The sequence below is a fragment of the Pygocentrus nattereri genome, chromosome 3 (genome assembly GCF_015220715.1).
Source record: "Pygocentrus nattereri isolate fPygNat1 chromosome 3, fPygNat1.pri, whole genome shotgun sequence".
NCBI lineage: Eukaryota > Metazoa > Chordata > Actinopteri > Characiformes > Serrasalmidae > Pygocentrus > Pygocentrus nattereri.
In genome coordinates, this window is record NC_051213.1 from 41,815,380 (window position 1) to 41,831,039 (window position 15,660).

The following is a 15,660-nucleotide window of genomic DNA, read 5'->3' on the forward strand; positions in this document are numbered from 1 at the left end:
AGTAATGCTAACTGGCTAATGTGCAGTAAATACAGGGGTGTGTCCTGATGCGGGTGGGGTTAATTAGCACATTGACAGTGCCATTCATCGGCACGTCTTCATTTTTGTCGTTTTTCAGTTTTTCATATAGTTAGAAAATGTTTGTTGTCCTTTACATTGTGTGGAAATTTCAGGATGAATGGAACAAAAGTAACGGTCCAAAATGACTTGGAAAAAATTCTGGTTCCATTGACTTACATTAAAAGTATAGTATGTTCTTTCCCTCTTCTGTAAAGTTACCATTTTGGAGGTACAAAGTTTTGTTCAGACAGCAGCGATTTATTGTTTTATATTGTACACAGTAATAATGCTCCAAATAATCAGTAGAGTTCTGTGTTTATTTTCAATTTATGTTAAATTTATACAAGTTGTTCTTATTTCTAAGCCTTATTGGCTCTAAATGAGCCTCCAAATTAAAATAAAATAACTTTGAAAACTACACATGTATATTGTTTAAAATATGAAATCTGTAATTGCTCTCAAGTATAGGAGTTGTGGACTCTGTCCATCACTGTTCAGTACAAGTCAATGACATAAATGAAAGATTCATAACATTTAATTGAGTCATTATTTACTAATGAGATCAAGGTTAATTGGTTGCCATGGCTTAGTTTAAATTAAATTCAGGCTTCCTCATGTCGGGGCAGGTTGGCACAAGTCCACAGCACCAATTCTGGGAAATACTTTGTGAGACTGAAAGTGACATAATTGTAAATCTACTTGATTTTACCCATAGTTCTCATTTTAGGATTGTTGTCAGAATATTATAAGACTTATTATGTCATTTTATCGAGTGACATTTAAATATACAGACATCATTTTTGCTTGTTTCAAACACATTTTTATTAATTTAATATATTAGAAATGTAATAAAATTAGAAACATGAATTATATTGCTTAGATTTATATTATAAGAGATCCTTTTTCTGAAGTGTAGCTAAGAAGTCCAGCTTTCACGTACTGCTAGTTGGGTTATCCTAATGCATGGAATGCCTGGGATGTATGGCAGAGAGTGGAAACCGTGCCTACTAACCCCATCCTCCCCTACTACAAGTGAACAACAGAAAGATCTTGGTTATCTCAGCAGAGTAAAGAATCATGGTCATTTGAAATGATTATGTCCTGTTAAAAATCACAACAGAACAGTTTAATAAATAAGAGAATCCAAAGCACAGAAGCCCGGCAGTGAGTGTAAACCCTCTATTTGTCGAAGCCATTGTGCTGATTTGCCAGTTGGCCAATAAACTGCCAGAACTCCAGGAAGCTCAACTCTCCGTCACTGTCTTTATCCAAGGAGCCCATGAGTTGCGCGATGACTGTTGAGTCATTAGCGTTCTGCAGGAAGGAAAACATGCATTAGGGTCAAACATGTCATTTGAAAACACGGTCTCATCGTCTTCACTGGCTAAGAATACTGTGTGTGGGGTGAGGTTTAAATGAGTCATCAATCTGTATACACAAGTTTCCTCTTGTTGCTCTCTTGCAAAAGCTGAAAAGAGGCAGGTCTGTAAGGATGATCCCAGAAGCCTGGCCACTTACTATTTCTCCCATTATATCCAAAACATACCTGCAAATTGACAGAGGGCAACTGCAAGCACATCCTCATTGAATGGGTGTGAATGGAGGTTAAAAGAGTCTCTAACCACCTTGGTTAGCATTACTGCTACTTAGTCATAATTGTTGGCCATTACTGCTACTGAGCACTGACTGGTTGGCATTACTGCTGCTGAACGCTGATTGGTTGGCATTACTGCTACTGAGTGCTGATTGGTTGGCATTACTGCTACTGAGTGCTGATTGGTTGGCATTACTGCTACTGAGTGCTGATTGGTAAGCATTACTGCTACTGAGTGCTGATTGGTTGGCATTACTGCTACTGAGTGCTGATCGGTTGGTGAGTGGAACAGCTCATTGACTGAATGAAGGGTTGCTCACTGTATCTTATGAACCTATAGGACGAACTGTGAAAAAGTCTTATAATTGGAGTTTAAAAGCGCTTAAAATATGACAGCAGTGTTAAAATTTATTTATGCCACACTGTAAACAAATGTATTAACTGAAAAAAGTTAAAAATGTTGAAGCATTTAAAGTTAAACTCCACCTTTTTTTCCAAATTCCAGCTTAATTAAATGGTTGCGATGTAAACAAAGTCGTTCAGAGTGGTTTTGAGTGAAATGCGCCATTCCAGAAAAACGTCCCGAGTCAAAATTGTTTATATTGGTGGAGATAGGAACCAGACGTCCACCCCTAAAAGCTCCCTGACAGAAAGTTATCACATGAAACGGTTATGAATGCACTGTCTGATGTCCGAGACATAATTTTTAAAATGAATTTTGTGATGTTTTGGCTTAAAATGCATTTGAATCCATTTTTAGTCCATTCATGGTGTAGGGATACATGTAGGATGTTCTAAGGAAAAATAATCCTCAAAGAAAACCCATGTTTTTTTCAGATTTTTGACTATTTTACCTTCATCAAGATTCCATATAAAAACTCGTGTATGTTCACTAGTTGTCTTGGATAGTAAATAAAATGGCTGTGTTTGTGTTGTAGACATTGTGACCCCTGGTTCCATTCACCACCACTGTCAAGTAATAAGAGTCTGTACGTTTCTCTACAAATGAACCATTTCACACCAAACCACTCTGAAAGACTGTTTACATCTCAACCACTGAATTATCCCAAAATTGTGTAACGTTGGTGGAGTTCCCCACTAACTATGGTTTTGCTCAAATGCTCCATATTAATCCATCCATTTTGGACTCACTCAGGAGCAACATGGAGGGCATTACTGTGTGGCAGCTCTCCTATCTACACATTCTCTGATGATGCTCTCCAACAGCTCCCTTACATCAACACCAATCTGTTCAATGGCAAAGAGCCCAGGCAAGGGAAACTGTACATTGCCCTCTAGTGGATAGAGTGGATCACTACCACATGTCATTTGTTTACAACACAATGATTTTCTATCTCTTATCTACTTTTTTGAGGCGTGATTCTCTAAAGTGCTGCTGGAGTTTTGAAACACCTCAGTTGCTAAGAATGCTATCTTACAGACAAATAGCACAAGCAAAGCTGGGTGAAATATAGGCTCAGTCTCAAATGCTTCCTAGTGCTCACTACATAGGCCATCATATAATGGCTTCTCCACAAACACTACGTTATTTATTTAAATACAAACCATGTATGTTCAGTCATAGCTACACAGCATCCTAACATTTAGTACACTGTGAATGGAGAAGCCATGACCAGCCCCATTTATTAAAACCACCTCCTTGTATCTACTGTCCATTTTATCAGCTCCACTTACTCTATGTGCACTTTGTAGTTCTACAATTACAGACTGTAGTCCATCTGTTTCTCTGCGTACCTTTGGGTGGTGGATCATTCTCAGCACTGCGGTGACACTGACGTGGTGGTGGTGTGTTAGTGTGTGTTGCGCTGGTACGAGTGGATCAGACACAGCAGAGCTGAGGGAGTTTTGAACACTGTGTCCACTCACTGTCCACTCTATTAAACACGCCTACCTCGTTGGTCCACCCTGTAGATGTCAGAGACGATAGCTCATCTGTTGCTGCTTGTGTTGGTCAGTGGCTGGATGTTTTTGGCTCTAACTTTGGAATAGTCCACCAAGCAAAAACATCCAGCCAACAGCGTCCTGTTGGCAGCGTCCTGCGACCATTATTAAAAAACTAGAGTATGACCAAAACAAACTGTGCAGCAGCAGAGGAGCTATTGTCTCTGACTTTACATCTACAAGGTGGACCAACAAGGTGGGAGTGTCTAATAAAGTGGACAGTAAATGGACACAGTGTTTAAAAACTACAGCAGCACTGCTGATCCCCTCGTACCAGCACAACCCACACTAACATGCCACCACATCAGTGCCAGAGATGAGTAAGGTGGAGCTACAAGAGAGAGGTTTCTGATAAAGTGGCCATTGCTTGGATCACTACAGTATATGCACAATCAGAGGAGTGAAGTACCTTCATGTAGTTTGGCAGCTGGGAGATCAGGAGCTTCTGGAACTCATCTTTGCTCAGTGTGCTTGAAGAGCCTTCCTTCCCAGCAAAGGCCTTAAACTGAGACACCAGGGTGTTGATAGCAGCCTCCATCGGAGAGAAGAGTTAAAGTGAGGGTCCTGAAAAGCAACCGAAAAATTCAGTGAGATTAAAACCATTTCACACAGTGAGGTAAACAAAGTCATGTAGACGTGAAACGGTTCGTTGTTAAACTGATTTCCTTACAGTGGTGGTGAATGGAACCAGGAGTCACAACGTCTTCAACACAGATATCGTCATTTTATTTACTATCCACATTCAGTGATGCTTCATGGGTTTTTCTGTGCGATGCTGATAAGAGTAAAATTATGATGAATCTGGAAAAATAAGATTAGTGAGGCTCACCAGATAAAGAGTCTCTGCAGGGAAAGGGCGGTGGTCAGCTTGGCTTGGCTGGATGAATCTCACTCTTCTGCCATCTTCCTTTTATACGTTCCCGCATTTTTCCAGGAAATAAACCATTAACAGGGATTTCTTCACTACCGTCACATTTGCTGTCTGCCCGGAGATTGCACAAGTTTTCCAAGACACCCTGTTGAACCTCTAAACAGGCCACTAAACTACTACCAGATGTATTGTTGTTGTTTTTAAATGCTGTTTTGGGCTTTTGTTGTTCCAGGCATGAGCACTACTCATAATAAATAATGTTTTTATGAGTGTCAAACATTCACTCATTAATCAGTCCATGAAAAGAGTGCCATGAGTTCCCATGATGCTGTTTATAAAACAAAAATAAGTGTTTAAGCTTAAATATATTCGTTCCATGTTTACCACTGACATATATAAACATATATAAAATATATGTTTAAAGTTTTTATACACTCACTAATAACTCATTAATAACACCTCCCTGTTTCTGCACTCATTATTTAGGAGCACTTTGCAGTTCTACAATTACAGACTGTAGTCCATCTGTTTCTCTGCACACTTTGTCACCCTGTTCTTCAGTGCTTAGGACCCCCACAGGACCACCACGGAGCAGGTACTGTTTGGGTGGCGGGTCATTCTCAGCACTGCAGTAACACTGACGTGGTGGTGGTGTGTTGGTGTTTGTTGTGCTGGTACGAGTGGATCAGACACAGCAGAGCTGCGGGAGTTTTGAAACACTGTGTCCACTCACTGTCCACTCTATTAAACCCTATAGATGTCAGAGACGATAGCTCATCTGTTGCTGTTTGTGTTGGTCACCCTCTAGTCCTTCATCAGTGGCTGGATGTTTTTGGCTCTCAATCCAGCAGTGACCCTGATCAAAAACTCCAGCAGCACTGCTGTGTCTGATCCACTCAGACCAGCACAACACAACATAGATACAAGGTAGGCTAGCCTAATAAAGTGCTCAATGGTGTCTTAGAACAGAACTGACCACCCCAAAGTCCAGACTTTAACATCACTGAACATGTTTGGGATGACTTGCATGTTGAGAAGCAGAAAATGCCTCCAACTTCTAAGACTGAACTTTGGAAATGTGGAAAAATATCCACTCGGGATATTTGTAAAACTGAAAGTGAGTCTCCCAAAAAGAGTGGACGCTGTAATAAAGGCAAAGAGTGGACACGTTAAATACTGAAGAAAATGTATTTAGCTATATTTAGGTTTCTGTGTAATGATCTGTCTAACACACATTTTCCTGACTGCGTCTGATGGAGTTGTACTGTTCATTATTTGCTACACAGTATCAATATGCTGATGTTTTTTGGTCTTTGCTTTTCTATGGTGATTATAGAAGTTGTATGCGTAATTGAACCTGGTGTCAGCAATGGGTGTGCCTTAAAGTAGATGTATTCACTCATTAGAAGGGCTGTCTGGATATTTTTAGAGATACATTGTATATCTGACCCAAGTGACCAAACCTCAACATTTCATGAAAGAACCGGAGTTTAACCCGATTAGTTTATAAGGTCAAGAGTCAGGAGTGAGTAAGTTTAAAACGTAAAGGTTTACATTTACATATGCATATATTTTAATTGCGTAGTGCTCAAATTATTGAGAAAGCGAGAGATATTTTCAGAGGAACTCATAACTAATATAATGAAGAAAAAGTCTACTAATATGATGTTTGATGTGATACTTTTAAAAAGTCATACAAGTTTAAAGACAACCTGGAAATAAACACTGATTTTTATTCATTTCTTGAAGTTGTTGAGTTAATTAAGGCCTGCCTGGATTCACAGGGCTTTACTAAGTAAAGTGTACTATTTATTCCATAGTGCTTGATGTAAAGTGGTTTGTTGTGGAGTGGGGTTGAGGTCAGGGGTCTGTGTGGGCCACTGATAGTCCTTTACACCAAACTCATTCAAACCATGTCTTTATAGACCTCGCTTTGTGCACAGGAGCACAGCCATGCTGGCCACACTGTTGCCACAAAGTTGGAGGCATCTTCTTATGCTATAGCTTTAACATTACTCTTGGCTGGAACTAAGGGGCCGGAAAAACAGCCCCAGCTCATTATCCCTCCTCCACCAAATGTTACTATTGGCACTATGTATTCCGGTAGGTAGAGTTCTCCTGGCATCGCCAAACCCAGATTCATCCACCAGACTACCAGATATTTAGCGTGAGTCATCACTCCAGAGAACACGTTTCCACTGCTCCAGAGTCCGGTGGTGGCATGCTTTACACCAATCCATCAGACGTTTGGCATTGCACATAATGATTTTGTGCAGCTTCTCAGCCATTGAAACCATTTTTATGAAGATGAATGGCTATGTTCTTGATTTTATACACCTGTTAGTAATAGCTGTGAGTGAAACACCCGAACTTGATAATTAGGAGGGGTGTGCGCATACTTTGGCCATGTTGTGAGGTTATCTGTTGGCCTAAAACTAAAACTATTAGTATACATATTAAAAACTAAATATAAAATTATATCATCTAATATCAGTTATTGGCATTTTTAGCCCATTACAATCGGTATCGGCCACAAAACGTTCATATCAACTGGGCCTTCCTAAACATGCTTCATTTCCTACCAACAGTCAGACAGAATAACTGATTTTCCATTAGTCTTGTTCTGTCCCTCCAGTCAAAACGGATTCACTTTTTGGTGATGTTGCTTTCTATTTTGGTAACAGTACTCAAGGAGCATCCTGTATGAATCAAGAAAAAAGCAATGAAATGAATGGTTAATGATTAATGGTTACTACATTTTGTCAGTGTACATGGTCGGTTTAACATTAAGCCACAAAGACCATTGTAACACTACTGTAATGTACTGTAACATTAGGGGAGTAGAGGCCAGTTTGGATACAGTATGGTCACCAGGTCCATTACTCCTTGTCAACTTATATTTTATCTCTTCCAAAGTCCTTCTTACCATGTTGCCCCTGATGATGCTCCTTCTCAGGCATTCCCAGAAGTGTTCTCTCTTTGCCGGCTCCTCCGGCCACTCCAGATACGTATGAGATTTTATGACCGTCTCTAAGCTGGACAACAAACAAATAATTCTCCACAATCTGCTGTTCAATCCAAGTGGTTTAAGATTAACTCTTATTTCTGCCACCACACATTTAATGATTTACCAGTCAATTCATCAGCTATTCCTTAAACCACTAACTGCATTCCCTGATGGAAACACTGGAATTTAGATGTTTTCCATGCCCACACACAATAAAAGCTTACCTATGCCTGACTATGTTCATTTTATAATTTCTTTAATCTAACTTCATTTGAACATTACTGTTTACCGGTGGAAAGCACTGAGCTCGAAGGGAGAGATGTGCTCGAGGAAGATGAGGATGAGGCGATGTTTCTGTTCTTCTAGGAGTCGGTGTGTCGCCATTCGCATCTCCAGGCCGCACCATTCACTGCGCAGATAGCGCCGAGTCAGCACACACACTGTGCGCTCACTGGTGTAGATACTCTCCGCAATGTTGTCCACTATGCCTTTTCCCACCTAGAGAGCAGAAAACATGTATAAAAGGTGATAAAACACTGTTGGCAGGGTATTTTTGGTGTCCTGACTGTTATCAACCCAGGTATGAGAATAAAAACCCCAGCAACACTGCTGTGCCTGATAGACTCACACCAGCAAAAGGCAAATGATCCATCACCAATATGATGATATATGGAAAGTGGTGGTCCTTTGGTAGGCTTTATCCATTGATGGGGTAGCAACAGTTGGGCTACAGTTGTAACTTATAGGTAAGTTACAAAGTTATATATATATATATATATATACACACACATACATATACATACATACACCATTTTACCAAATTAAAATTACGGTCCCACAGTGAATATATATATATATATATATATATTTTTTTTTTTTTTTAAATAAACAAATAAAACGAAAGTATCTTTGGATACTTACAAGGATTATTTTGTGAGCTGTTCAAACCCAAGGTATTAATTGATTAATTGACATAGTAATAAGCTAAATATCTATAAAACAATCATCATTGCAGAGCAGAGTTCTTTCTGTTGGGATATACCTCTCCCAAACCTTCACCTACAAATTTACACTTAAAATTTTTTAAACTTTGTGTAATTTAAAATTACATTTTAAGGGAAGTTAGAAAGATTTTGATTTATCATAACCTTTTTTTTTAAATAATAAAATTTTATTTTAAAAAATGCTGTTCCACATGTTCATGTCACAACCGAAGCAGAGTTTTAGTCTGTGGGTGGAGCCTCATTTTAGTCACACTCCTGCCTTTTAGAGCAGGGAGTGAGACTGCATCCCTGTACCTCATGGCCACAAGGTGAGCAGTTACATCCCATTGTTTTGAAGTAAATGTGTCCTGAAATGTTGAAATCAGTGTGGAACACTGAGATTTGTCGTTACTGAAAGATATCTGTGTTTGCTAGTCATGCACTGACCAGTGTTTTTAAGTTATGCTCAAAATTAGATAAAATTGTCACTTCTGAAACATTTGGTAAATTTATAGTAACAAAATTTTTTGTTAATGGCAAAATGGAATTTTAATCACTTGCCTTACTAAAATATGTAGAATTAAGGCATAATGTTGCTCAAAACAAAGAGATTTCAGACTACAGTCCAAGTCAGTTAAAAGTCTTTTATAGGTCCATATAAATCCAGGTTGAGCTTTGGCGTTAAGTAGTTCACAGAAGTATCACTAAACCTTCTCCTTGTTAGTATATAAAATGTCTAGTAGCTAAAAGATTTCCTTGGTTTGGTTTATGTAAACATGATTTCCAGAATGCTATTGTGTTCTAAGTTGGCCTACATTCATATTTTGTCAGTTCTCAAACATGTTTTCGTGAAGTTTGTGTTTGAATATTCCCCACTGTGTGCTTCTAAATTTAACTTTTATTCTGTTAGCACAAGTGTTAAAGATGCTACGAGGTAACCCGAGCTAAAAGTTTGACAGAAATAGTCTGTAACTAGAGTAGTAATGAACAGTATGACCATATGAAGCTCACCTCAAAGTCTCTGTTGTGCAGGCAGAGTCTTAGCCTTGGGTGGCCTTGCTCCTCCAGTCTTGGAGCCAACTCCCCAAAGACCCAGGCTTCATCATGGCTACTGAAGGATACAAATGCATCATATTTCATCTCCTCCTCCACTTCTAAGTCCTCCTTTCCTTTCCCAGCTCTTCGTTTTTTTATCCTCCACTTCCTGCCAATCTTCCTCTCCACATATGCTCTCAGTTGAAGGAAGAGGACCATGCAGGGCCAGTAAGCAAAGTGGTATCCAACAGAAGCTGACACCAGCAGAGTGATGGTGATGGCTGTACCCAAATAGCACAGGTACTGCACATCTGTCTGACACAGCTTCTCCATGGTGTCCAAGTAATTCTGCTTCTGAAAATGCCAAACGCATTCTTGGCGCTGCAAATAGATCACCTGCACTTGCCGTGAACTCTTAGCCCAGTCAATTAACCAAACATTTTCACAGTCACAGCGAAGGTCTAACCTATCAAGCACAATAGCCTTTAGAGATGGCAACGTGTCAAATATCCCATCCAGCAATACCAGAGGGTTGCTAACATACAGGCGCAGCAACACCAGTGATTGCAGGTCTTGGAACATGCTTTTTGTTATGAAGTTAAGACGGCAGTTTTCCACTATCAGGATCTGGAGGTTTTGAAGGTTATGGAATATCATGCCTGTATCTGTATGGTTGGATAGATTGAGATCAACTAGTTTTAGATGTCTGAGATGGTGCATAGTGTTAATGGCTGTGTATCTTTCAGATTCATCCTCAGGATCACTCCTGAATTCAAAGAATTCAAGGTTTGTAAAGAAGCTCCAAAATGTGTGGAACTTGCATATCATGTTTTTGGCATTCAGCCTCAGTTTTTGTACTGATCTCAGAGCTGGATTATCACAGTCTTCGATAGACACAAAATATAGTGTATCATACATGTTGAGATTTAGAGCAAAATATCTCTCAAGGGGAGAAATGTTCCCAATGTGGAATATTGCTATATGTGGTCCAACATCAAGGCTGAGATGGTGGAGTTTTGGTGGAAAGCCGTAAAAAATCGAACTAAGGTAAAACTCGGAATACATCAATGTGCCCAAAGTCATCTCTTCCAGATGTACTTGGTTCCTAAATGTGCCTTTTTCAATCTCCTGAATGTTGTTATTGTCAAGTAGCAGGATCTCCAAAGCAGGAAGAGACTCAAAGTCTAGATACGTAAGCTGCTTGATCTTATTTGCATCAAGTTTCAGAATTCTGAGCCTTGGAAGACCCTTCAGGGCACCTTGAAAAGTTTCAATGGAATTATTGCTAAGGATGAGTTGCTCAAGTAAGGGCATACAGACAAACTGATTGGACTTAATCTTGGTGAGTGAATTCTCCTGCAGATTTAAGCTGGTGATGTTCCAGATGGTCCCATTAGCGGTACTGCAAAATGAGGCTTCTTTTAAACCCATGTCAACCATTGCCACTGATTTTATCCTTGTTCTATTCTTCCAGAACCCAAAATTTATCTGTTTTATCCAGGAGCTCCATACATTGAACATGCTCAAGTGCATCCCACAGTTTTGAAAACTGTCTTCTGAAAGCATCTCAGCTGTAACATGATAAAGTTCAAGCGTCACCACACTCAGATGAGCGATCATGTGGCACAATTCCTTAAAGTCAACAAAAATCTTTTTTGACATTTGTCCGGAGATGCGGAGATTATCAACCTGGCCAATCCCAGATTTCCAAATGCTACCAACAGATTGTCCATGGAACTCCAGCGAAAGGCTGGAAAGTTTCTGGAACACCTTCAAAGAACCTTCTTGAATAACCTGGATAGGGTTCCCTTCTAGATTTAAGAATCTAACTCCAGCCAGCACTGTATACTTCTTCATGCAACTTTGATTATATATAGCCAACACACCACTGTCCACCAAAGAAAGGTGCTGCAGATGAGACATGTTACCACTGAGATGGCAGAAAACCTCTCCAAGGTCTTTTACGCAAACCCTTGCTAGCATCAAGCTCACAAGTCCAGCAAACGGGTCCAAGGTTGAGCTGGCAATATTCTTGAACTGAAAACCTGTCAACTCTAGCTCCTTCAAGTGGTCCAAGCCAGCAAATGCTTGAGTCTCCAAGGAAACATTGTGGCATTGGAAGTTGACATCAAAAATAATCTTTAGGTACTTCAGGTTTGAGAGTCCAAAGAAGGCACCAGATTGAACCCCTTTCAACTGTCCACCATAAATAGATAAAAACTCCAAGGATGGCAAATGTGAGAATGCTTTTTCTGGAATCAGCCTCGCCTTGTGAAAGATACAAAGAGATTTGACCTCTGTTTTGACTTCCAATAGATCTGTGCGAAAGTCTGAGATGTTGCATTCTGCATAAAGGCTAAGTCCTGGACGATGTTCACAGGAGATGGAATCGGCAATTTCATTGAGAAGTTGCTCCTCAAAGGTGAAACAGTGTTTAGCAATAATGGCATATGTGCCCTCACAGAGGCTGAGACACACCAACCACCAGAGAGGCAGAATCATTTTAGATTATTTTACAAAGAATTGTATCAAAATCCTTCTAGCTTGTATAGAAGTGATATATTTTTAACCAATGACAGCAAGGTAAGGTTTATTTTGAGTCTTCAGGGATCCATAATCTCATACCTTTCAATAGAAAACAAGGATGCATAGTGTCAGACCTGCTCTTATGAAGAACCAAAAGCTGCTTGAGTGCTAATAGCTCCCCCTTGTGGACAATCTACAGTTTGATAAACGTGGGTAAGTGGGTGAGTTACAAACCAGGTCCAGGAGTTGTTTCATGTCTAAAAAAGCATTACCTTGTAAGTCTTAGCAATCATAATTGTATATAAAAACTTTTTTTATAGTATAGTATTTTTATAGTAGTTAAGCTAGAACCCAGACATCAAAAACAGTAGTGAATACACAGTTAAGGAGCAACAGATTTACTGCCCTAAAAATGTGAAATTTAAGGCACTCACCACAAGGCAATTTAAGTCAATAATAAAATTAAGGCAATTTAAAATCAACTTTAACTTTAAAATCAACGTTAACTTTCATCTAACTGTACTAGTGAAGGCTTAGCTCTGCCCACTCTGGTAGGTTTTAAACCTTCATTAGCTGCTAATCTTCTGACAAAACATGCTAATTCAGGCTAATCACATCATCCTAACACACATCAAGTGTGTTTCTGCAGAATATAACTGCTACATCCAAACATATCAATTTCTGGTTACATTTTAATGGAACCCTGCTAACATGACTATGTTATAAGCATGCTGTGGCATGCGCCCGACCCCCAGGCCGAAGATGACCGCTGCGAGAGACTGCAGGAAGGCGGGCCCGAACACCCAGCGGTGATGAGGACGCCAGGTAGAGAGCTGCCAGGGTGGAGGGGACGGAGCGCAAAGCCCGAGCTCCCCAGACAGACGCGAGTCTGCTACACCTCACGTTGGACCCAGGCGGCCGAGCTGCCAGCTGAGGGCAGTGACGAAGAAGTGAAGCGGCCTTGCTGCATAACCAGCTGCGGGGCCCAGGCTCCTTAATGGCACCGTTGTTGTCCCCCTCCTCCCGCCATCACTCCCGTGACTCACGGCCGTCTGGGGAGCTCGGGCTTTGTGCCCCCTCCACACTCGTGGCTCTCTCCATGGCATCCTTGCTGAGGTTCATCGCCGCTGGGTGTTTGGGCCCCGCCTTCCTGCCGGCTCTCGCGGCCATCAACGTCGGGGCCCGGGGGGGCGGGCGCATGCCACACATGCCATTACAGATGGCATATGCTTTTAGGACAGATTATGGCCAGTAATATAACAAGGTTGCTCCAAAAAAGTTTTAAAGTAAATTCATAAGTTCAGTGCTTTAATATCTTTCTGAGACTTTATTCAAACTGATTGGCATGACACTACTGAAATATGCATTGACACTGTATTGTCCTTGCACAGTCTCTTTAGTATATTTGAGTTTATGCTCCTTTCTCTCAGTTTTGTATGCTCCGTTTCTGCTAACGGCAGTTTAATACCAGAAGCAGTGCACCGAGACAAGTTTTAGTGATAGTTTCATTTTCAGCCAGTCTCAAGTGAAAAACGTGGCGAGTGTATGTGTCTTTGGTAGCATGTCACTTGTGACAAATGTCAGAAAAGTCTAGAATATTTGCGCACTCATATTTTATATTTTCAGTGTGTAGATGAAAGGCGGCTAGTTCAACTAAAGGTGAGACACGGACAGCACATATATTGGAAATTCTCATTTTTCACATTCAATCTGCTCCACACTAAACATTTTAGAGCACTTTGTTAAATTCTGAAAATTCACCTGTTCATTGTGCGACTCAAAAAATGACCCATTACATTATGCCAGGGCATCTCTGATATATTTAAAGACCATACATTTTTCATATGTAATTTAATTCGGAGGCCTGCATGTAAACACAGTCACTAAAGTAGCTTATCATTTGAGAAATATCACTAAAGTTCTACCTTTTCTACCTCAGAGCAACGCAGAGGAACTTCATATATTTGATACAAGAGTTGATCACTGTAATGATCCTCTTACTGGACTTCCTGGATCATATCACTCCCAATTAGACCGTGCACTGGCTGCATGTATCTTTCAGGTTAGATCATAAAGTTCTGCTACTAGTTTTTAAAGTTCTAAATGGCCCTAAAGCTCCACTTACATCACAGAGTGTCTGCCTGCATCGGTTCCAGCACATGATCTTAGATCTGCAGATACTGACCCTCTGTATAATACAGTAAATATGGAGAGACTCTTTGTTATTATGCTTCTAAACTGGAACCCTATTGATCTTCTATTAGACAGTCAATCTCAGTGCTCACTTTTAAGAATCATCTAAAACGCATCTCTTTAACTTGGTATTTAATTAAAACTATGTTTCGTGGTATCTCTTAATTTGATCTGTTTCATTTTCTTATATGATTTTAAATTAATACTTAAATTTCTTGTATTATTGTTAAGCTTTATCACCTGTCTATAAAGCGCTTTGAGCAGCCACTGGCAGTAAAATGTTATAAAAAATAAAAACGTATTATTATTATTATTTAAGACATGTTAAGATTTTTTATGGACCCATTAGAAGCATGTATATCAGTGTCATGTTACCATGAATACTGTCATGACATAGTCATTATGTCTGGTGTCATGACAGCAAACTAGAACATACAGCAAGTTGTTATGACATCCAAAATGACACGCTGATGGCAATGTTATGTCAATGGTATCTAGCAAGATTCAAGTAAAATCTTATCCTCTTTCCTTTTCATCCTATTCTCAGTAACACTTTACTTGAAGGAAGCCTACACAACACATTCATAGCATCTTACAAAAACACTTCATAACATGTTCATGAATGTTTCAGTCAGCATTCATAAAGCATACATGTTTTATGTGATATTAATATGGACTATTATGCCATTTTACTGAGTGACATTTTTCAAAATAAAAAGCACTCATTTTTTATTTTGAAAAACTATAACATTTTCAGTAAAACGTCTCAATTCTGGACAGCCAAATAAAAATGACCTTGCCTTACCCCTTTGGTCATTAAGGGCATTGACACTTAGGCACATATTGCCTATACTTCTTCAAGGGTTCTTTAGTAAAGGCAATGGTTATATAGAACCATGAACACTCAAGAACCATTTACATAATAAAATGGTTCTTTGCATTCTGAAATGGTTCTTCAGATCGATGGACACCTCGTATTATATATACACTCTTAAATAAGATGGTTTGTTAGTAAAGAAAATGGTTCTATTTACAACCGTTTTTTGAAAAAGGGTTCTACATAGCACCAAAATATTTCTGCTATTGGTACAATGTTAAGCTTGTAACAATAGAAGAACCCGTTTCAAAAAGGTTCTATATGAAACCATTAACTCATTCTGCATCAATCTGAAGAAGGATTTCATGATCTAAAGAAACCTTTAATCATGCAAAGTACTCTTTTAAGTGTTCATGCTTCTATATATGGTTCTATTCTTTATTGAAGAGAGTATAGTACTAAAAAGGGTTCTTCTGTTGTTACAAGCTTGACATCATAGCAATAGCAGAACCCTTTTTGGTGCTACACAGAACCATATACAACACATTCTCCATCAGTCGGAAGAACCAATTTACCATTTAAGCATGTGAATGGTTCAAAAACATTATTGTT

At 39.5% G+C, this 15,660-nt stretch overlaps 2 protein-coding genes across 2 annotated transcripts; both read right to left on the reverse strand.

Moving 5' to 3' along the window:
- Positions 1-359: 359 nt before the first annotated feature.
- LOC108441946 (protein S100-A13-like) lies at positions 360-4,542 on the reverse strand. Its single transcript, XM_017721739.2, has 3 exons — positions 4,446-4,542; positions 4,026-4,180; positions 360-1,374 (listed from the first exon to the last, which is right to left on the reverse strand). Exons 2-3 carry the CDS (start codon positions 4,152-4,154, stop codon positions 1,240-1,242), a joined length of 264 nt encoding a protein of 87 aa, XP_017577228.1. The 5' UTR covers positions 4,155-4,180; positions 4,446-4,542; the 3' UTR covers positions 360-1,239.
- Positions 4,543-7,779: 3,237 nt separating this feature from the next.
- Positions 7,780-9,845, reverse strand: LOC108441951 (toll-like receptor 13). Its single transcript, XM_017721747.2, has 2 exons — positions 9,489-9,845; positions 7,780-7,992 (listed from the first exon to the last, which is right to left on the reverse strand). The coding sequence occupies exons 1-2, from the start codon at positions 9,843-9,845 to the stop codon at positions 7,780-7,782; spliced, it is 570 nt and encodes a 189-aa protein (XP_017577236.2).
- Positions 9,846-15,660: the final 5,815 nt, after the last annotated feature.